The sequence below is a fragment of the Euprymna scolopes genome, chromosome 5, assembly GCF_053919585.1.
Source record: "Euprymna scolopes isolate OS-2025 chromosome 5, ASM5391958v1, whole genome shotgun sequence".
In the NCBI taxonomy this organism is placed as follows: Eukaryota; Metazoa; Mollusca; class Cephalopoda; order Sepiida; family Sepiolidae; genus Euprymna; species Euprymna scolopes.
Window position 1 is genome coordinate 21,824,584 of NC_136486.1, and position 25,090 is coordinate 21,849,673.

The 25,090-nt window shown below is 33.5% G+C and overlaps 1 protein-coding gene across 1 annotated transcript in view; it reads right to left on the minus strand.

The window, feature by feature from the left end:
* The window catches only part of LOC145276735 (neuroendocrine convertase 1-like), a 463,447-nt gene that overhangs the window by 148,859 nt on the left and 289,498 nt on the right, over nucleotides 1-25,090 (minus strand). The window contains exon 2 of the mRNA XM_080127958.1: nucleotides 20,062-20,166. Coding sequence (XP_079984084.1) covers nucleotides 20,062-20,166 — 105 coding nt within the window. The remainder of the gene's footprint in view (nucleotides 1-20,061; nucleotides 20,167-25,090) is intronic.

A 25,090-nucleotide genomic window follows, 5' to 3' on the forward strand; every position in this document is an offset into this window, starting at 1 on the left:
CTTAAAGTAATTTGTAAATCAATGGTAAAAGTAATAATCTCTTGAAGATTACACTCTCAGTGTCGGCGATCGAAATTTATAATTGCGAATTACTTAGGATCTCTATCCAGTCATGGCTGATGGAACGAGAGCATGCTACCCCCGTGAAGTAAATAAAGGGTTCCGTTCAGAATTCCGTCCAAATTCCCGAGTTCAACAAAAACAGTCCAGAGTTCGAAAAGATACACCCGAAGAAGGTCGGAGGTTACATCGACTGCTTTTTTTAAAAGTGCGTTTGTTTAGAAGGAATTTTTATACGCGTTTTTTTTTTATTAATTTGAAATTCTTGTTGAGATATTTTATTTTATTTTATTTCATTTTATTAATTTTATTTTATTTTATTTATCTTATTTTATTTATTTTATTTTACTTTATTTATTTATTTATTTTATTTATTTAATTTTATTTATTTAACTTTATTTATTTTATTTTATTTCATTTTATTTATTTTATTTTATTTTATTTATCTTATTTTATTTTATTTATTTATATTATATTACTTTATTTTTTTTATTTTATTTATTTATTTTATTTTATTTATTTTATTTTCTTTAATTATCTTATTTTATTAATTTTACTTTATTTGTTTTATTTTATTTATTTTACTTTATTTATTTATTTTATTTATTTATTTTATTTTATTTTATTTATTTATTTTATTTTATTTATTATTTTATTTTATTTTATCTTATTTTATTTTATTTTATTTCATTTATTTATTTATTTTATTTTATTTATTTTATTTTATTTTATTTTATTTTACTTTATTTATTTTATTTTACTTTATTTATTTTATTTTATTTTATTTTATTTTATTTATTTATTTTGTTTTATTTATTTTATTTTATTTTATTTATTGATTTGGATTATTATCATCATCTTCTAGTTTTCGTGGCGCAGTAGATAGAGATGCGGAATATCTACAATTCCAGGTGAGCATTGATTGAGGCGACAGCTATGGAAGGCAGTAACTGCCGAGGATACAGTTAAAAGATTCAACATTCCTATCCCATCGCGGTTAACCACCTGACAAAGGCCAGATGAATAATTGGCTGAAACGTCGTGAAACAACAGCTAGAAGATGGAGATAATAGTCCAAAAATAATTGAATAAAATAAATTATGCGTTTTTTTCCGCTCACATTTTCCGATATTTATGAAATGTGTGATATTGTTAACAAATACTTGTCGAGCAGTTTCTCTTAAGTAATGAAATTTTGTCCATTCTTTTAATCCTCTGATTGTATTGTTCAACATCAAACTAAAAATTCCATTAACCCTTTTTATCCCCGGGTATGTCTTGAACTTGGTTAGTAGTGACGTATTAGTATAAAGTACTAGGAGGTTACAGTGGTCGAAGCTTTAAGGACACAGACTGACGACCTGGGTGTTCCATATTCGAATCCAGTTCGTTCCACAAAAATCACTTCATTTAAAATGTTGGCGACCTTCTCGAGATCCCTCCCATAAGTACCAGGTAGCTTTCTAGTAAAAAAATTATTAGAAAAATATCGGAGAAATCAATGCTAACAAAGGATTGATTTTTATAAAGAAGGCTACAATTCGACCATGCAGGAAGTATTGTTGTCAAATCTGCGTTGGTGCATCTACCTCTAGTTTCTCACTCTTAGACAGGGTCCGATAAAAGAGTCTCCAATCCAATAGGTTTTGTACTATCAACCAAGTTCTAATCTCTATCTCATCGCCGTAATGTTGTATTCCTGTCTCGGTTTTAAAACTACTTAAATGGAATGTGCTCTGGTGAACACATCACTTGTGTTCATCTCCCTTGACGTACTACATACTCCCGACTAATAAAATCCCACTTATTCACTGTTGAGGTCCTTAGATGCCGAAAAGCCTTTTACTCTAATAGTTTCTTTTATCGGACTACTAGAGTTTGAAATTCCCACCCCGTTTGTTTGTTTCCCTGAATGTAATAATCTGCAAATATCTCGTTACTTAACTCTCCACAGTCCCATGTATAGTAATACCTTATGTCCAAGTGACATTATGCTTGTTAGGGAGGACAAAAATAAACATTATGCTATTTAGAAATAGACCATTTTGTCACTCAGCCGTGTGATTTATTTCTCATCTACTGAGCCCTTTAGCCTTTTTTTGTATGGAACTGTGAGTCCAGGTGATTGAGAACCAGAGGTGGGATCTCCTTTAGGTTTAGTTTGTCTTGAAGTGATTTTACCTTCCACCACTTTTTATTGCTATAATTAGTTCACTTCTTCAGAATAATAACGTTGACAATCGGCTTCCGTTAGTAGTCTGAGATGTCGGAAATTTTCTATCTCTATGTCTATCCCTGTGGCCATGTCACTAGTAAGGGCGCTGGAGGTAAGCGCTTTGTCTGGGCTGACGTTATCCACCTGATAGTCAGGGACCCGAATCTTGGATAACCACTAAGGAGGTTGTCCTATCAGCAGGCGCAAAGTACTGGGACTGTTGTATTGCCATTTGGTGAATGGATTTTGGACCATGCAGTAGTCTCTGGTGGGGCCTCTCGATGTGGGGAATTTACCTTTTCATGTGCTACAAAAAACATTTATGTCTTTTTCTCTCTTACTTTCCCTCTCTGTACTGCTCTAACCAAGTATGTCGACCTGTTCCACAAATCCCAAAACCTCAACATTGAAATATCTCCAGAAAAAAAAAATCGAATAAACCTAGAAGCCCATCTTCCAACGTAGACCCCTACTACCAGGTCTCCTTCTCCAACATAAGGGGTCTACGTTCCAACCTTCCAGAGGTTGAAACCCAATTACAGGAGACGAAACCGGACATATTCTTTCTAAGTGAAACTGGAATAGGGCCGACCACTTCCCTAGATGAGTTCATAATCAACGGATACTCTAACTTAACAGTTAAATCTGACCCCCAAGATTTCCATGGGTATGGAATATGTGCCTACATTAAAGATGGCTTCTCGTGTGGCAGGGATATCTCTAGAGAAGATCATAATTTACCCTATATGTGCTTCCGGGTTGCACTTGCTTACACCACTGCATTTATATTTGCCCTCTATCGGCCCCACAACAGCGGAGTTCCTATCTTTAAGAGTATATCTGAGAAAATTGACCACATCCTGTCTCCACATCCCTCGGCTAACATCCACATCTGTGGTGACTTCAACGTCCATAACGTGGAATGGCTGACCCATTCAAATAAGACAGACGATGAGGGGATGTTTTGTCATGATTTTGCCATTGCTTATGACCTCACTCAGATTGTTCGCGAACCCACCCGTGTGCTCGATACTACTGGTCAATATGCAAGCCTCCTCGACCCTTTTCTCTCAACTTAGCTATGTTTATGTTCCGTTCATTCTCCTCTAGGATCCTCCGATCACTCCGTCGTATCAGTTAAGATAAAAATGAAATATAATAAGTCTCCAGACGTACCCCTCCACCGTACTGTATACCGATACTCTATGGCTGACTGGGATAGCTTCCGTACATTCTTATCTGATTTACCTCTGCATTCCATGTTTAAAAAGGATGTCCTCTATAGCATCAGATCTGACCGAATGGTAAATTGTAGGCATAGACCAATTCATACCATCTAAAAATTCCAACAAAAACCTAACAGCCAGCCATGGTTCTCCCCAGAATGTGCTGCTGCTATCGCGCACAGAAATCACTTATTCAATAACTACCAACGTAATAGATGCACTGAGACTAAAGCTGCTTTCAGGAACGCCATCAACCACTGTAAAAGAGTAACAAAAAATGCAAGAGAGCTATATTCCCAGTTTGTTAAATCCAAAGTAGCTAATCAGCGGTTTGGTTCCCACCAGTTTTGGCAAATAACAAATAGGATCCTGAACAGAAGTGTGCGTTCTATCCCAACCATTATCAATGGACCGGAGGTCATCTCGTCAGCATCAGACAAGGCCAAACTATTTGCCAAGAACTTTGCAGCTAATTCTACCCTATGCGACGAAGGCCATCAACTCCCCATATTTCCTCCTATAACACAGAACACGCTAGGTAACATACAAATATCTGTGCTTGAGGTCGCCAAGCTAATCAAGAACCTTGATTCCAGTAAAGCAACTAGCCCTGACGGCATCCCAATTATAGTGTTAAAAAAGCTTCAACCAGAACTTGCTCCCATACTTACGAAACATTTTAAGCGTTGCCTTAAGGAGAAGTGCTTTCCGACTCCCTGGAAAACCTCATCAGTATGGCCTATATTTAAGAATTCAGGTGATAAGTCATCTCCCTCTCAGTACAGACCAATAAGTCTCTTGTGTGTTATGAGTAAGTTGCTGGAATCCATATTAAATAGAGAAATAGTAAACCACCTCAGCAGAAACGATCTTCTTAGTGACACACAATATGGCTTCTACCGCAGATGTGCTAACGGTTATATCTCACAGGATTAGTGAATCTCTTGACAAAGGCTTCCTTTCTAGGGCAATTGCTCTTGATATATCAAAGGCCTTCGACAAGGTATGGCATAAGGGCCTACTTCACAAGATTTCCAGCTACAGTATAACTGGAAATGTTTTCTCAATCATTAAATCATTTCTCTCCGATAGGCTCATAAGAGTAGTGGTAAGTGGACAAAACTCAGAGGCCCTCAATAATAATGCTGGAGTCTCTCAAGGGTCAATCCTGGGCCCAACTCTCTTCCTGATATACATCAATGACCTCCCTAAACACATACTTAAATCATTCTTTGACATCTATGCTGATAACACGACCATCTATGGCAACACATCAAAGGTTGTAAATGACAAAGTTATCTCTGATTCTCTCTCCTCTGATCTCGAGCGCGTGGTTCAGTGGAGGAAGACGTGGCTGGTTACCTTCAATGCATCTAAAACTAAACCCCTATCTTTACATCATCAACGCTCTGATCCCCATCTGGCATCAATTAAAATGGATGGCTCTCGTCTAGGAGAAGTCCCGTGTTTTGACAAGTTTCTGGGTTTGACCTTTACTCCTGATCTGAAATGGAACACATAATCAAGTCTGTTGCCAAGGTCGCTGGAAAGATGGCGGGATCCTTCTACCGCTCCAGAAGATATCTCACTACTGATGAAATTCTCTATCTATATAAAAGCCAAGTACGTCCAAGGATGGAATACTGCTGCCATATCTGGGCAGGAGCTGCTAAAAACAGCCTATCCTGCCTTGACAGAGTACAAAATAGACTTCGTGGCTTAGAGGGGGATGCCCTTTTCTCTTCCCTGCAACCTCTCTCCCTCAGAAGAGACGTTGCGAGCCTATCCTTATTTTATCGTTATTTCCATTGCAGATGCCCGTCTGAACTCCAATCTCTGGTCCCCCTCTCCAATCTTTCACGAAAAACATCCGTCTAGCTGAATCCACTGTGAAAAATTTCGCCCACTCTTTATCTGTGCCTAAATCAAAACGTGGATTCCATGAACAAAGTTTCTTCCTTAGAACTGCACGCCTGTGGAACTGTTCCGTCTGCCTGCTTTTCACCTGACTACAACTTGGATGTCTTCAAGTCCAACGTTTACAAATTCCTAATGAACCGCCCCCTTAAGTAAACACTTCATCAAATATCCACATAAACGCACTGTACTTGCAATAACCCTTATCCCTTAGTGGCTTCCAGGCCTTGATAAGTGGTGACCACCGTGTAAAAAAAAAAGATCGCTAAAGTTAAGCAAAATTAAGCCTGGTCAGTACTAAAATGGGTGATCATTTAGGGATTGCAGGTGTTGTATGTGCTCTCTGCTTATCTCGGCATCGTTTTCAGTTATCCTGATCTTCACTTTGCCACTAGACACAAGCTGTGCCGATTGAGGAGAGGTGTGGTTGGAGATTGTACAACCCTTGCCTCACACAACCACCACCTTGCAGGGGGTTAGGGTTAGCGTTTTTTTCTTTTTTTTTTCTACATCAAATTGAATTCGTTCCTTGTCTGGAGCGATCTTCATTAAAACTGAAGAAAACACAATTTGTTTTATTTGGTTTTTATTTGACCGCAGAAATGCGGACGCAGAACATATGTCATGATTTTCTTGCTATTCTTTGTAAGATTAATGCATCTGCCGGTTTCGACCGAGAGAACTCTTTACCATCGGAGGATCACATATTAACTGGATCCGGCCAAATATGAGAAGAATTCGGATTATTTTTCATATAAGTTGAACAACAAAAATGGCGACGACAAAGAGAGGCTGATAATCTACGGATATTCTTCGCCTATTCAATTGTCGCGTTCAGCGATGAACCGGCTGTTTCAAATTGATGAATCACAAAAACGACAGATCGCAAGGACAATGCGATGCATGGAAGCATAACAAATAGGAGAAGTTATATTTATGTCCAATGTTATTTATTAATAATAGGAAGAAAGTGTGTGCGTGTGTGTGTGTGTGTGTGTGTGTGTGAGAGAGAGAGAGAGAGAGAGAGAGAGGGGGAAAAGAGATAGGCAGGGAGGAAGGGGTATAAGGATAAAATGATAAAGGCATATATGTATATGAAAGAAGAAGAGAAGGTAATGCTAGAGAGAAAATGTGTACGTAAAGTAAAAGAAACATAAGCAAATTGATTTTTAATGCATGTGTTATAAGTATGTGCGATATATATATATATATATATATATATATATATATATATATATATACAAAGGCTGCATAGTTTAATTTCCTACTTATAAACCCACTGAAGCTTCTGTGTTTATCAAAGAGTGCTCGATAAATGAACGGAGTACTTCGTAAACACTTCAAGTACCACAAGTATATTTATATAACGTTCATATTATTAGTTGCATGGTACGTCTTACACATGTTTCGTTGATTAATATAGATTAACCAAACAACTCATCAGAGACCCATTATATCCGCAATGAAAATGTTTTTTTAAAGGACCAAAGGTGGAAAAGGAAATAGCGTTATTTTAAAGTCATGAGAGTAAAAATGAAAAAAATAAGAAAAACAAAACTTTTTTGTATGTTATTTAAAGATGGTTACAGGAAGAAACCTATATATATATATATATATATATATATATATATATATATATATATATATATATATATATATATATATACTGCGTGTCAAATTATTAAAAAGTTAACATTTTTTACAAGTTTCAGAAACTTACCGGTAGTTTCGTTTCAAAAACTTCGGAAACGTTGACAATGCTGAGCTGCGCGTACTGTGAAATTTTAGTACTGTTCAGTGCAATGTAAACACGTTTCCATCGTAATTGCTGAATCCACGGTATTTGAGATGCGTCAAATTATTAACAAGGCAGTTTGTTTCGTCAATGAAATTGGTCCAAAAGTTAGATTGAGTAGTTCTAAAAAGAATCCTATTACAGAACAACTAGCAAAAGTTAAAACTACCCTCGAAATATCGAAAATGATAGGAAGGTACCATAAAACTGTGAAGTACTTTGTCAAGTATTCTATAAAGGTAAGTAAGAGAGCTGATAAAGGTAAATCTAGAGTTGTTTAACGCCATTCTCTACTCTAAATTAAATGTGAAGTTGTTAAGCACCCTGGGTAGACAAGTCGAGAAGTCTTTGATCAAGCCGGATTAAAGAATGTCTCAAAAAGTACTCGATGTTGCCTTCTGAAATAAGTGGCAAAGTCTGTTTAGCCGTGACAAAGCCTCTATTAAAGCAATATCACATACAAAACCGATAGAAATGTGCAGAGGACAACATGAAAACGGTTTTTTCCAAAGTTTTGTTCACGGATGAAGTGCGTGTCACTCTTGATGGCCCAGATAGCTGGAGCAAGGGATGGGTCCTAGATGGACGACGTCGTCATCAGCGTTTAAGGCGCCAACATGGTTGTGGTGGGATAATGATTTTGACTGGGATTATCTGAGGTACTTTAGTTGGTTCATGGAGAGTCTCAGAAGGCATAAAAATGACGTCAAATGCTTACATAGCTTTTCTGAAGAAGCACTTTGAACCATGAAGAAGCAAAGGTTGACGTTCAGAAGAACCATCATTTTTATGCAGGATAATGCTCCCTCGCATGCAGCAAACAAAAGCAAAGAATATTTGCAGCAACTGGGGTTATCTGGGAGCCGGAAGATGGAGTGGCCTGCAAATTCACCAGATTTGAATCCAATTGAGAACTTTTGGAGTATCATGAAGGGACGCCTCTATGTAAGTGGACGCCGATTTAAGAGCACAGATGAGTTGTAGGATGCTCTCCAAGAGGTATCGCGAGGAATAACTGTTGACGAAATCACAAATTTGACTAATTCTGTTGACCAACGTCTTTTACAAGTCATTCATAAAAAATAATCTTATATCCCCTATTAATTATGTTAACGTAGAAATTGCTATGTAGTTATTGTGTTCTAATGATTTATCCTAGTTTATGAAATGTTTAAATATTATTTCAATTACAAGTTATGGGTATATTGTGTTTTTTTTTCTTAACCTTGTTTATAATTTGACACACAGAAATCAACAGATATTCCTATCTCCTGCCATAGTTTCACTAATACTGCTTTAAATACTTTTATTTTTTTTTACTGAAGTAGCTGAATAGTATCGTAAGCACTTTCTCAAAGTTTCATGGATTTTTATTCACTTGTTCCTTAAATATTTAAAAAAAAATGTAAACAACTCGTTAATAATTTGATACGCAGTATATATATATATATATATATATATATATATATATATATATATATATAATATATTAAGAAAGAGCGAGTACCATAGAAAGAGAGAGTGAGAGGGAGAGAGAGAGAGAGGATGAAAAAGAAAGACAGCACAAACACACCCATATGACACAGTGACCGTACTCATTTACTTTCGCTAAAATCAATACTAACAACACAATCCGATTTAGCTGAATAAGAAATCCAATGTAGCTTGAAGGAATATAGAAATCCGCTTGAGGTCGTTGAGAATGTCCCCAAAAACCCAAGGTTAGATATGAAATTTCAATCAATGTCCAGCTCATGGGTTTCTATCGCTGGCCAAGCTGGAAAACAAACGTTATATTTGGAAATAAGGTTAAATCAAATGGAACGCACAACTGTGTAGTCGTCGAGACAGACACCAGAAATCGCCCAAAACGAAAAGAAAACGCATGATACGAAAAGCGGGGAAAATTACAAGAACGTTCTAACCCTAACATTAATTAGGAAAAAAACCCATCTATATTTAAACAAATAATAAAATCATAGTCATAATAATAGTACTAATAGTAGTAATAACAATAACAAAAATAATAATACTAATAAAGATAAATACTGTAATAAAATTTGAATCAAATGATAAAATGAAAATAATATATGGAAATAATAGCACTATTTGTTATACATACATATATATATATATATATACATATATATATATATATATATATATATATATATTAGCAGTTCAGCATGGCTTTGCTCGGGCCCTATGTATTGTTCATAACTTTATGTGCATATGTGTGTGTATATATATATATATATATATATATATATATATATATATATATATATATATAATTTTATTTTATCGAAAATTCCTTTCTGTTGCAAGTTCAGAATATAATTGTCTATAATACCAACTCTATTATAACCTCAGCTCAATGAATTTTCACAAGAGTTTTCAGAGCATATATACGTAAATTGAATAAAATCACAACCTACATGAATAGAAATTCACTTATTTTGGCGTTAAGCTCTCACAGCTGTTTCGTGAAATGATGGACAATTACCTCTCGTCCATAGAACTGTAAATCTTCCATCTAGTCACTCCTCAGAGACGCTTACAACTATTCCCAACAAGTTTTTCAATCCGTTGTGAACCCGTTTATTTTTATATGAAAAAATAACTGAATTTCTATTCATGTAGGTTGTGATTTTATTCAATTTACGTATATATATGTATATATATAAATATATATATATATATATATATATATATATATATATATATATATATATATATATATATATATATATATATATACATATATATATATGTATATATGTATATTAAATAGTTTGACTCATGTACAGGTAACATACATCTAAAATTTCAAGTGTTTAGATCCAAAATTGACGAAGAAGTTTAGTAGAGTCTGCAAAAGTCAACTCTTTCAATTTTGACCTCTTGGCATCCAACTTTTCGCCCCCAAAACCAATTAAAAATCTTGCTGCATGTCTTAATACCTTGATGTAAAATGCCGAATATTTAGACCTAAAATTGGTTGAATAGTTTGCTAGAGACAACAAAGGTCAAATCTTTTGAATTTTGACCCCTTTAGAAGCCAAATTTTCTACCAAAAACCGATTCAAAAGCTTGCCCTATGTCTGAATAAACTTTACGTAAGCTTTCAAATGTTTAGACCAAATATTGGCTGAGTAATTTGGTAGAGACCGCAGATGTTTTTTTCTAACTTTAATCCCAATTTTGACATTTTAACTTTTGTTTTGGGCTCAAATAAAATTAAAAAGTTTGAACCATATCCTAATAACCTGCATCTGAAATTTCAAGTGCTTAGGCCCACACTTGGTAGAGGAATTTGGTAGAGTTCTCAAAGGTCGTTGAACTTGACAACATTTCTGGTCCAAAACCGATTAAAAAGATTTTCCCAAATGCTAATGAGGTCAAATTTCAAGTCTGTAGTCTTAAAATTGACAGAGTAGTTTGGTAGGAAAATGTACACATACAGACACACACAGAGACAATTTCACTTTACATAGGAAGTCTCGAAATGAAGACGCAACGTTGATGAACACATAATACGGTTTGTTCCTTTTTATTTCTCTCTCTCTCTCTCTCTCTCTCTCTCTCTCTCTATATATATATATATATATATATACATATATGTGTGTGTGTGTGTGTGTGTGTGTGTGTGCGTGTGTGTGTGTGTGTGTGTGTGTGTGTGTGTGTGTGTGTGTAGTCTAAAGAATATTTGAGTATTTTATAAAAAATATTTTAATAAAAATACATTTTACATTTCTATAAATTTAACATATCGCACTTGCATAAGCTTACTTTTCCCCAGAAATTCCAGAATAAAAAAAATAACATTGACTTAAATTGTTATAAAGAAAATAGGGATAATTAATTGTTTATCATATAACTGATTCAGACATTTAAGAACAGGTCAGATTTTGAATTCCTGGATCTCTAGTGGAAAATACCAATTTTAACAGAATGTAGTTATCATTGTACTTATATATATATATATAAAAATAATACATAAATAAATACATTAATAATAATAAAAAGTGCAATATTGGTTTAAGAATTATTCTGTAAAATGTTAATTTGCATACGAAATTACACGCACACACTCACACACACACACACACACACACACACACACATATATATATATATATATATATGAAGGAGAGAAAGGTAGAGACAGCAAATTGAAAAACAGTATATATATATATATATATATATATATGAGTGAGAGAAAGAGTGGGGGAAAGAAAGAGAGAGATAGCAAGAGAGAGAGAAGGAGAGAGAGAGAGAGAGAGAGAGAGAGAGAGAGAGAGAGAGAGAGAGAGAGAGGAATATAAGGGAGAAAAACGAAGTCCGTTTTTCAATTTTTTACGTCGATTTATCGTCGTTTCCCTAAATTTGCCGGACCCGTACCTCGGCAATAACCGCTCGGGCATTAATCATCGTCGCATGGCTAAATATAATCCCCCATTTTTTTTTTTCGATAATATATTTCTCTAAATATCTTCTCATAGCAGATTCTTCGATTTTCTACAATGCTTTTTGATAAATGCCTTACAACTTTTTTTTAAAAAATGCATTTGCTGTCATTTCGGCCATTGGAATAACAAGCAACGGGAGTTTTCTTTTTCGTCCAGTCAATCTACGCGTTTTACGAAGAAAATGTCATATACTATTTTCAAACTGAAGGGCGTGGCAGAAGCTGGACTAATGCAGGATATGTCCTCGACTAACTCTGAAGGAGGATTGTCAGTTGTTCCATCGGCTGGTTCCTCTCTATATTTCTTTTCTTTTTACTAAGTGATTCACTACTTGTCGAGACTAAAAGCCATTTGAGGATAGGAGTTACCTCATATACATTGTAAACAAAACATATTGCCACTTGAACGTAAAGGCCAACTATATGGTACCATGCTTACAGGACACTATGTAGGGAGTTCAGCAGCGGGATGTTTTGCACATTACATTTAAATTTTTTCTTGTTAGTACACTCAGTGAAGCAGAAACAGGGAGGGAATTCTAAAGTCTAGCAGTTTGAGGGAAGAAAATATTAAAGTAGAGGGTTTACCAGTATCTAGGGAACTCTACATTGAAGAGGTGGAATTTTGATGGTTATCGGGTTAGTCTAGGTGTGTCTATCGAGTAAACACAAGTTCTACGAGTTTGTCAGAACGCATTCCAATCACGTATTGTAAAACAGGGTCAGAGATGTAACATTGCGTCGATGGGACAGGGATTAGAGCTTGGCCGATAGTGTGGAACCTATTAGATTAGAGACTCTTTTTTGAACCCTATCTAAGAGGGAGGTACTCGTGGTAGATGACCAATCCAGATGTGGCAACAGTACTTTATGCATAACCGAATGGTTGCTTGGTAGATATACAGGTTATTGGCAGGTGTAAGTAGTTTTCTTGCAGGGTAGAGGGAGCCCACCGTTTTGCAGCAGCCCTGACAATGTCTTGAATGTATTTGTTCCAATTAATGTTGCCTGTGGATGTTGAACCGAGAGTTTGAACGATAAGGTAGAATATCATTTGTCATGGCGATCAATGCTTCTTGCAATTGTTAAAGAAGACTTAGCCAAGTGTTAGTAGTATTAAATGTTACCTTTCAGTTGAGTGATGAAGAACACTATGAGAGGATTTAGTATGATTGATGGAATTAACCGAGTTCGAACAATTGACATGAATTTGATGACATTGCATTTAAAAACAACATTTTAAGACGACTAAGGCCCTGCCCAGTTTTAGAACGTACACCATCCCAGGCTTTACTTCATCTGAGAATCGGTTGAATTTTTACCATTCGCCTGAGCACTCATATTGGAGAATACTGATGTGGCCGCTCAAACGATTTTTGAGGAATCGGATTTATTGGATATTCTCATATTTCATCTGTCGACCTTGAGTCATATCTTCCTGCGAAGGAAAGGGTGTAAATATTGAGATAGACGAAGCGTTGATGAACGGACAGAGTGTTTTGTAGAAATACATGGTCGCCATAAAACATGAGCAAAAGCAAAGAAAATACAACGTCAAAATTGGCAAAAAAATTCTGTAAATACAAAAGAAATTCCATCGAGGGAAAAAAATCGAGGAAAAAGTCGAGCTTTGGTTTGAGACGACAGAAATGCATTGAACATATTGTCCCTCTCCCCCTTATCTATCCTACTTCCGGTTCCGGTTTTGTTTATTAAAACAGGAGCCAAAAAATGACCGATGGATAAGAAGGTTAGAGATGAGAAATTAGTCGTTGATCGTTTACTTGTCCTTCTCCACATCCACCCGACGGAGCCCGAGTGACCCATTATCAATAAACGCGGATGAAGTGGGGCGAAGTGGTTGGTTTGGTCGGTGCTTGTATCAACAAATAAGATGGAGTGTCGTTAATAGTGAGATGTTTTTCTCCGAGGCATGTGACTACTGTCGTTATATTGAGAGAATGATCTTCAACAAAAATTATGACGTAGCATCTATCAGAATAAGTAATATTTCATGGTGAAGGAAAAAACAAACAAATAAAAAACCTAAGTGATATATGCATGGTCCCTCGGGAGTGTACAATGGACGAGGTATAAAAAAATGACTAAGTTCAGTATTCCCAAATATTTAGTCCTACAAGTCCCCAGGGGACGTCAAATCCTGGTGAAAATGAACAAACAGTGCAGTTTTAGGCTTAGCATATGAAAATTTCAGTTCTGCACCACGCAAAAAAAAAAAAAAGAAATGACCAAGTCCATCATTTGCTCCCCCCAGTAAGCCCCCAAAGTCCTCAAGGCCTTAACATATTTAAATTTGAGTTCAGCACCATGCAAAACTGCTAGATAGACATACACAGAAAATTTTGGACAAATATGGTAAAATAGTCCCAAAAATGGAGTGTTTTGATTAGCCCTAAAAGAGCCCCTGGGACACACCCAAGAGTTATGGCAAAGTATAGACAAACAAAATTATATAGAAATCAGTTAATTACAACTTTTCAGAAAATTTTATAAAAATACAAGACATCAATGGAGTTGCTCAGCTGTGATAAAAGCAATACACCTAAGAAAGGGGCCTCTGTTTAAAAAACAAAACGGATAGAGGAGCCTAGTTGGCCATGTACGGCAATGTTCTAGTAATAGTGCCACAAACAAAACACTCGTTTCCAATTTGTCACGAGCCAGCACGAAAGTAGTAAGGCTCCAAAAACTGTCACGAAAATGCTCATATCAGTGCACAATATCCACTATGACTATTTAATCCCTACAGATACGTACCTAGAAAACATAGCTATAAAACCTGACACGGGACAATAAGAAGAAAGAAGCAACCTTAGTAGAAGTTAGTGTTCTTAATGATGCTGGCTTAAACAGGGTGGAGAAGGAAAAAATAACGAAATATCAAGGTCTTGTGTATGACATGAAAAGAAATTGGAATCTTAGAAGGATCTCCATCATTCCATTAACTATAAGAGCAACTGGACCTATGAAAAAGAATTTCCCAAAACTATCTGGCAAATATACCAGGTAAACCAAGTGCAAGAGAGATTAAAAAATTGCACTTAAAAGGACGGTCAGAATATTTAAAAAGATCTCTCGATTGAAATGCCCGAGTTAGCGTGTGAATGTTTGCTCCGGTGGGATGCCTCATCCCCAGTTTGAACGAACCGATAAGAAAAGTTTGAAAAAGAAAGTCTAACCGGGGTTAGCGAAATATAATATCGTAACAAGATGTGTTTAATGATGAAATTTATATTGTATTTAGTTATACCTATATAAATACTAGCAGGGCGCCCCGCGTTGTCCGGTTGTAAAATACGCTTAAATATGATATTTTAATTCATACAGATTTCATATTTATATTACAGGGCCAGTTCTCTGTTGATTAATATATTGTACCCAATACATAGTTGTCGTTCCAAAAGTACAAAAATATGACTCGGGTGTCATCAGTTAGAATCGAAACCAAAACACATACCTCTCAAGTCTCATTAATCACCATATGAGCCAAGTCCATGCACATATAAAAACAAATAAAATAACGTTGTTAAACGCATAAATGAATATTTCGCATGTGTAGAAATAACATATTTCGTCGATTTACCCCTGCCACGTCCCAATTTTTTCAACTTTGACTCCTTAGCAGCTATTTTTTCCGGGTAAAATCAAATGTAATTTTCCCACAGGTCCAAATTAAACATATATATGAATATCAGAATGACAAATATATTTAGTAAAAATTATATTAGTATTTATGGAGATAAGGGATTATCCATAGTAAACGACTCTAACATGGTATGTGTCTGTGTATGTGTGTGGAAATCAAAGAAATTAGATATACGCGTCTAGATAACAAAAATGTAATATACTTTTAGACATCAGCTTTGATAAAACTACATGCAATCCGTATTTAAAATATAATGCTAACCAAACATACGTGGACTCACAGTCCAACAAACTTTATCAATTATAAAACATAGTTCTAGTTCTATCAAACATAGTCTTATTAATAACTCTAGTAACAGAAAAAAGTATTCAAGTAACCTTAAATAAGGATAAGAACAAAGATTTTTTAACATTGAAATTTACTATGAGAAACAGGAATTGAATAATGATAATAATATTAAGGAAGTGATAAATGATTTGGTTCACTCCCCCGTCTAGTAAAATTCTAAAAACTAAACTTTATAAAATATTTCCGAATTTTTTTCGAAAAAACATTTTCAGCGAATTAATTTCTTACATAAAATTTTCAATAAAAAATTAATAAAATTTGTCTTACAGTTGCTGTTAAATTTTAGAAATGATAATGAAAACGAACAATAATATCATATTAAATGACAGTATTTTCGAGGAAATGCAAAATACAATTTAAAGAAAAATTAAATCGATAACAACAATAGTAAAAATAAAAAAAAATCACAAAATATAGTCCCTGATATAAATAGTAATTACAAATAAAAAACAAAAGTAGAGAGTCAACATTAGAGAAAAAGTAAATAAAACATTTGTTTAATTGTCATTTACAAAATAACTGGATAATTCAAAGCATTTTTATGAAAGCACTATATATAAAACATAGGAAGCTCCAAGAAAATATGTAAATGAAACTGCACCTTAATAAAAAATATATAACAAAACATATTTAATAAGAAGAAAAAAAAACCACTATAGTACATCGTTATCGAACCATTACAAAATAAATACGCACCTAAAGTTGTATGAGATATATTAGGGTTGATCAGGACGCGGATGGATGAGGCACCTCAATTATGCTGTAATGAGGCCCTAAAACTGTTACATTTAAACTGTATAAAAATTAATAAATCGTAGAAGCGAAACATCAATTTACCGAATATATTAACTTTGAAATAACTAATAGAAAACAAACAGAAGACTAATTATCATAGTTTTACTCGTGTCAATATATTGTAAACTTCTCTTCATTTTAACCACTTAAAAACAAGAGGCGCTAAAATCCACTACAAAACAAAGAAAGTGATATAAACTGTCTGAAAGAAAATAAATACACGGTAAAGAAGTAATTAAACCAAAGGGTCTGATTAGATAGATGCTAGGATAAACAGTGATCAGCTATGAGTACAACGCTAAAATGTAAATCCATATAATGAGCCTAATGATTTCCTAGAGGGGGAAAACACAGATGATAGTGAGTAGGTTACATGCCATAAATATATTTTAATATTGCTATATATATATATATATATATATATATATATATATATACATATAATATATGCATACATATTGTATATATATATACATATATTGTATATATATACATATATTGCATAAAATATACATATATTGTATGTGTACATAATTGTATATAAACATCTATTGTATGCGTACATATATTGTGTATATATACATATATTGTAAATATATATATATATATATAAATATTTATATATGTAAATATATTGCATATATACATATATTGTAAATATATATAAATATTGTACATATGTAAATATATTGTATATATACATATATTGTATATATATTGTATATATATACACACATATACGGTGTATATGTATACATATATTGTATATATATATATATATATATATATATATATATATACATGTTGTTTTAACAAAAACCAAGACTTCAAAGAATGGATTGATAGCAACAAATAGTGTATATACAAATAGTATATATATATATATATATATATATATATATATATATTTATATATATATATGGTATATATATAGTATATACGTATAAATATATTATATATGAGCACATATATTGTATATGTACATATTGTACATATATATATACATATATTATACACATATGTACTGTATGTATACGTATATTGTATATACACACATATATACATATATTATATATATATATAAATATATTGTATATATGTACATATATTCTCTATATATATGTATTGGATATATATATATATATATATATATATATATATATATACGTAATGTACATACATATACATATAATGTACATATGTACATATATATTGTATATAACCATATATGGCATATATACATATACGGTATAAAGTGTGTATATATATATATTTATATATATATATACATATATATATATATTGTATATATACATATATTGCCATATACATATATTATACATATATATGCATATAATGTGCATATATATATATGCATATATTGTGCACATATATACATACATTGTACATATATACATATATTGTATATGTCATTCACTTGTTTTCGATACTTTTTGAATGAATTCCATTATTTATATAAAAATGCATTTTACCTTTTAATTAGATAAGGAAAAATACGGTAAACATTAAATTTAACTTGAAAAAACCTTTAAAAAATTAGAATGTCCTGCGATTTATAGACGTAAATCTTTTTATTTATTATTGATATTATGTTCATATTACAGTTAGGTAATGCGAAAAAACCTTGCTTGGTTGAGAATAACATATTTATATGTTATTAGTCTTTTTAGTTGCTCAGTCTGTACTCCCACGAATCACTTATGTTGTTGAGTTAGCTGACGTGATAAACGTACGTCTCTCTATAGGGTCGTTTTGTTTTATTTTATGCTATATCAACCATCCATGGGTAATTATGTGCCGAATAAGATTGTCATATCTATCTATCTATCTATCTATCTATCTATCCACATAAAAGTCACTTTGTGTGTGTGTGAGTTTCTCTTAGGTACTGGAATGGCTAAACCTATCTTTTGCACATTTCACATAAAGCTAATTTCTGAAAGTGTTCTTAGGTATGATTTTTACAGAAATTCATCGGATATGTATCGAAAATCGAAAAAGATCCGATCTTAAAATTAGTTTTTAACTCTTATAGATAAAAAAGGAATAATTTTTACAGGTGAATATTTTACATTACACCGGCTAAGAAGATAATAAATTTTAAGCAAATCATTTCCTCCAAAAAAACAAAATATATTATAATCTTCAGATATAGCTTAGTAATAAAGCATTCGACTATAGATAGAATGGTTACCTGTTAAAGCCCGTGGGTACCTCATCATTTAATTTTGATTTTTTTTCTGATTAATGAGTTCAATTTATGGTAAACTTAGAGGTACTATTTGAAATCGCCACAAGTCATTTATTCGTTTGCATATGTAAAAACTATACATTAATCAGAAGTGACTTTTCCAGGGCATTCATCGTCAAACCCAAATATCAGTTAACGTGATATCGTAAACACCCCCAAACGGAATTTGATGAACGAGATTATCATAATAATTTTTTTATTTAATTTTTTTTTTTATTTTGCGAATTAGTCCATCGGGCAAAGTATTCCTCGAAATATATAAAAACCAATAGACGATTGATTCTATAATAATACATATGCAATCTGCATAAATTAAAATATCATATTATAGCGTATTGTAAGACTGGGCAACGCCGGGCTGCCAGCTAGTAATTCTATATGTATGATTGCTCTTAGGATATATTGCTTTTAGAATACATTGCTTTCAAAATGCATTGCTCTCAAAATGCATTGCTGTCAGATAAAATTTATCTATTTATCTATAAATAGCTGCCAGAATACATTGCCTTTAAATAGATTGCTAGCATTATACATGGCTCTTGAAACAAAAGTCTTTTAATATACATTGCTATTAGAATACATTAGTTTTAAAATAGATTGCACTATTCCACCCGAATAAATTCGATCGGATCGCAAATTACATTGTTATGATAACTAAACATGCATCAATGGCTTGGGACTTTCATCACTCCCTTGCAGAAATTGACGGTGTGAGACTCAAAGAAAGCAACCCCTGTCAATGACGTGTGCCAGAAGCAGAAACATGTCTTTAAATTCCTGACAAAAGTGTATTGATAAATAATGGTGGTGACTATATATTAAAAAAAAATCTGGAGCACAAAAGGTCGCTCGTTTTAATGGTACAACTCCCGTCGTCCTTGCTTTTCAACTTTTTGCGTTAAAAATAGGAACGACCTTCGTGTAAGAAAGCGCAATCAGGACGCCAATGCATATCCATCGTTCATCGCTGGCAAAAGCGCATTGAGAATGGTGCTGACTATATAGAAAAATAAATTCTGGAACACAGAAGGCTGTTCGTTTTAATGGTACCACTCCCGTCTTCGTAGCTCTCCAACTTTTTTAGTTAAAAAAAAATTAGAGGCTTTATTTTTTAAACAACTCTCGTACATGCAAAGTACAGATTTCGCTTTGCATTCCAAGAAAGACCGGAAGGAAAGTGTCCATTTACGATTTTTTTTTTTGAGGAATTATTTTAATAAAGAAATATAGAAAGGCAGAACATAAAAAAACCCTAAAAGATTAAAAAAAAAAGATTTGATTATGGTTTACTTACTCTGTGATCATCGGAAAGTCTCTTCGTAAGATGTTGGATGGAACGCCGCGAGCGTCGGGGACTTTGTCGATGTTTCAGTAGATAGTAATCATCGAGCGGCGGAATCTGCAAAAAGATGAAGAAAGAAGATGGGAACTGATGAGATGGTTGAAAAGGAATCAGGAAGTGAACATGGACGGACAAATAATTATTGATTAAATATATATATATATATATATATATATATATATATATATCAGTATGTTCATCTCACCCTTTCACACACACGCGCGGGCGCGCGCGCACACACACACACACACACACATATAACTACTTAATTTAATCACATAAATTAATATACAAAAGTATAAATTTATGCGTAAACTTTAAGTATTTACTTCAACAGTGCTGAATACGTATTTAAAAAAAAAAAAAATTTTATTCAATTTTCACCCCAAACAAGGCACAGTGCCACTTTAAAGCAGGGGGCTACTATCAGGGACTTAATTTGCAGGGGCATTATGAAGGAAGATGAGTAGAAAAATGTTTGTTCACATTACACTTGAACTTCAACGGTAGAGGCATAAGCCTGATGAATCCTAACGTGGATGAAACGCGGAATATTCTGTGTAGCTTAATTGCCATATATATTTTACAACTTATTATATGTATGTATATATATATATATACATATATATATATATATGTATATATATATATATATATATATATATACATAATATTATATATCATTAAAACACGGTAGTGTTTGTATATGGTTAAGTGGTAGTTTTAGTCATTTAGAACTGCATTAAACTTCACCGCCCACTCATTCTTCGACTAAATTTCACACGATTGTTATAGTTTATAGATCACCTTCTAATATATATTGTGAAAAAATAAATTCAAATTTCGTTCAGTAAAACAAAAGTTATGAAATTACTGGTGTTCAAAATTGTAAAGAAAAAAAAACCGCGTGGAGGTGAGCGACGTTTATTATGACTGGTTTCCATAGCAACCATGTCGCTTCAGCGGTTAATGTTGCTACCAACTCATCGCTCTCGTGAAAACAGAATTAACAAGTGAAACAGAGAGAGAGAGAGAGAGAGAGAGAGAGAGAGAGAGAGAGAGAGAGAGAGAGAATGAAAGAATAAAAGGGAGATAATTGGGGGGATTTTATTGAAAGCAGACTAGTGCCGTACATTGTTATTACATATGTGTATGTTATGTTATGAGGGCAACCCCCCTGAAATTAAACAAAGAACAAGTGAATTTACTAGAAGTTAGGAAAATCATGGATTACAATAGAAAAATGCGAGCATGAAAAGTAATATGGTTAAGTTTAAACGTGGAAAAGTAAAGGACTAGTTGTTAAAACTAGAAAAGAAAAGGAAAAGATATTCTAGTAAAAAATACAATAAATTTATAACATTTTTAAAATTCAATTTATAACATTATATAATTCATTCTGAATGCTGCAATATTTTAAGTTATAAATTTATACTTTTTTACTAGAATATATTGTCCTCTTCTTTTCCAGTTTTAACAACTAGTCTTTTACTTTTCCATGTTTAAGCTTTACCATATTATTTTTCCTGTTTACATTTTTCTATTGTAATATATATATATATATATATATATATATATATACATATATATGTATATATATATGTATATATATATGCATAGATATATATGTATATATATATGCATAGATATATATGTATATATATATATATGCATATATATGTATATATATGTATATATATACATATAAGAGAAAGAAAATTAAAACTGTAATAATATTTCAGAAAATTAAAACTGTAATAATATTTCAGCTTGCATGAAGATTCTGTCAAAGTAATCCGAAAGGCGAAAATAATTCTTTAAAGAAAATGAAGTCCAAAATTAAATCCAGTGTGATGTTAATGGTCGTAGTCTGGTTGGAAAGTCTTCGAAGCAGCTGAAATAATGGAAATTGGTTTTTCGGATAGTGCTGTAGTACAAAGAAAAATTGATCTCCAGTCAAGTGGGATCAAAAAATAAAAAGGAACAGAAAAACAGCATGTCATATTAATCAGTGGCTTAATTAGAACACACACACACACACACACACACACACACACACACACACACACACACACACACACATCATATGGTATGAGTTTGTGGTTATTATTAGGCAATAGGTGGTATATATCCGTTATAATACTAATTAGGGCGAGAAAGCAAAGGAAGAAGTTATATATATAGGGACCACATCAAATGTAGTGATCAAGTTCACACAAATTTACCAAAATAATTGCCTTGCTGACTCCATTTGTTTGATCAATGACGCAACCAAACCAAGGAAAAGTAGCTTCAGTTAGTTGATTTGGGGATTTATGATAATATGTTGATAACATTGTTTTGCAAAGAAAACAATTGATTTTGAGAGAATGGTATTGAGAGTTGTTTGGCTATGGTTGGGAGCAGTATCTGTCCTGAGGTCATCTCCTAAAGATGATCAGTGTGAGAACAGCTCAATGGAAATATACTTCGATAAGCGATTATGCACGGTTGGCACGAGGTCAATCAGAAGAGAAGGGGATATGTCATAACGACCTCTGATTGATTAGTTTGGACTTGGGAGCTCCATTCCCTACCCATCACCTCATGATATAAGCTTATGCACAAGCGATTTCAGACAATATGTAGGGAAAACGGTTTAAGTACAGCGTGAACGTGCTTGTCAAACAGCCCGATTAGTATTACGACTCCTGGAAAACTAAGCCCTAAGCAGATATTTTATTTATAATATAGAAACCCATTTGAAGTGATTAATAGGTATTCGTACGCATTAAATCATAAATCTCGCAAGTTTGGATTATTGTTGAGTTACCTTTCGTTGTTTTTTTGTTACTTTGTTTTTAAAATTGCAGGCAAGACAATCCCTTTTCGGTTATTCATAAAATTTAATTAAATTTTATTTTAAATAAAACTATTTGATCAATTTGTATGATTTTTGGAATACGATATTTTCGTCACAGGTAGATACATCATATAGATATTTATTTATGTATTTTTAATATAGGAGGAATTCTGGACAAGAATTAAAAAATATCATAGCCTATAAATGCGAGTTGAATCGTTTCTAATCGAATAAATTGAACCTGAATCAATTCTGAATAACAATACTTGTTTTTACGCTTGGCTACTTTCCAGTGGAGCCAAATAAATTGGGGGACTATTTGAATATTCTTTCATTCCGACTTCATCGAAATAAGAAAATTATCGGGACATATGGAGACCGACATCCCTGCTATTTAGAGATGCATGACACTCACGAATATCCGACATTACTGACCAGTTTCTAAAGTGATTACCGATCAGCGGGATCAAGTCTATTTTATTCAAAAAAGGGGGAAATAGAATTCAGTCGTTGTTCACGTGACATCTAAACACTATTCACACACCAAGCGGCGTTCTACAAGTTTTGTGCATATATCTTTTACTCTATAATAAAATCTCTCTCTCTCTCTCTCTCTCTGTATATATATATATATATATATATATATATATATATATATATATATATATATATATATATATATAATGTTTAGTTATACAACAATTATTGTCTACATATGTGCAGACATGTTTCAGCTGCACCTCATTTTGGGATCCAGCTTGTTTTGAAACCAAAGTCAATACCTTGGGTCATGTATGCACATCTGTGGGCAATAATGTTTATATAAATAAATATATTATAATTATGCTCTGCTTGTCATTAAGCACTTTTCGATAAACGTCATGGTGTTAGTGAATTTTACATCATTACACACACACACACACACACACACACACACACATACACACACACATATATATATATATAGATAGGTATAGGTATTTATTTACTACCTCACGAAAGCAGAATGTGACACAAGGTTGTTTTTAATGTGGGAGAAAACCGCCCCCCCAAAAAAAAGATACTCTGGAAGTAGGCAAGAATAAAATTGCCTTAGTATAGAAGGGGGTTCTCGTTCATTGACAAAAGATAAATTAACTTGAGTGTTGCTTCAGAACAGATGCTACACTCTGAGACCTGGCCTGTGCCAGGCATGTATACGCTGAATCGTAGTAATTTCCAGCTTGGTGTTTGAGGGAGCATTTAATTCACTGGGGGAGATGCACCCCCGAATAAACTCGCCTGGCAAGTAGGCGACAAGGCGGTACTCCACGTAATGGTGTGCTGGCCACCTACTGCAAGATGCCTTCCTGGACCTGCATTTCAAGCACATTATTGCCGCAGCGAAGGGTGACATCTGAAGTGTGTGCGACACGAAGTTGCGCCTTATGGATTGCCTTAATACTTTGTAGCTGAGACTGGCTCAATCCCAATGAACAAAAATATCTACTCGTATCAAAGTTCTTTTTTTGTTTGTTTTTACAAAGAAGTCACACTTACCAAGGCCCAGAAGCCACTTGAGAGTAAGGGTTTAAAAAGTGTATACTAGTCAATCGGACAATATCATTGTAATCGTTAGTGTAAATTTGGTAAATGTGATTACTTAAGGGGAACGACTCATCAAGAAGAATTTATTTACGTTGGACTTGAAGACGACCATATTGTAGTCAGCAGGAAAGCAGGTAAACGGAAGAGAGTTCCACAGGTATGTAGTTCTAAGAAAGAAGCTTTGTTCATGGAATCTACGTTTAGGTTTAGGCACAGATAAAGAGTGGGGGGAATTATTGATAGTGTTTTCAGCTAGATGAGTGTTTCTTTTGAATGTTTGGCGAGGGAAGACCATAGATTGGAGCTCAGACTAGCACTTGCCATAAAAATTACGATAAAGCAGAAATAGGCTCCAACGTCGTTTCTGTGAGAAAGAGGTTGCAGGAAAGAGAAAAGGGCATCTCCCACTAGGCTAAGAAATCTATTTTGAACTCAAGGCAGGATAAGTTCTTTCTAGCAGCTCCTGCTCAGATGTGGCAACAATACTACATCCTTTGACGTATCTGGCTCTTATATAGGTAGAGAATTGCATCATCAGCTACATATGACCCG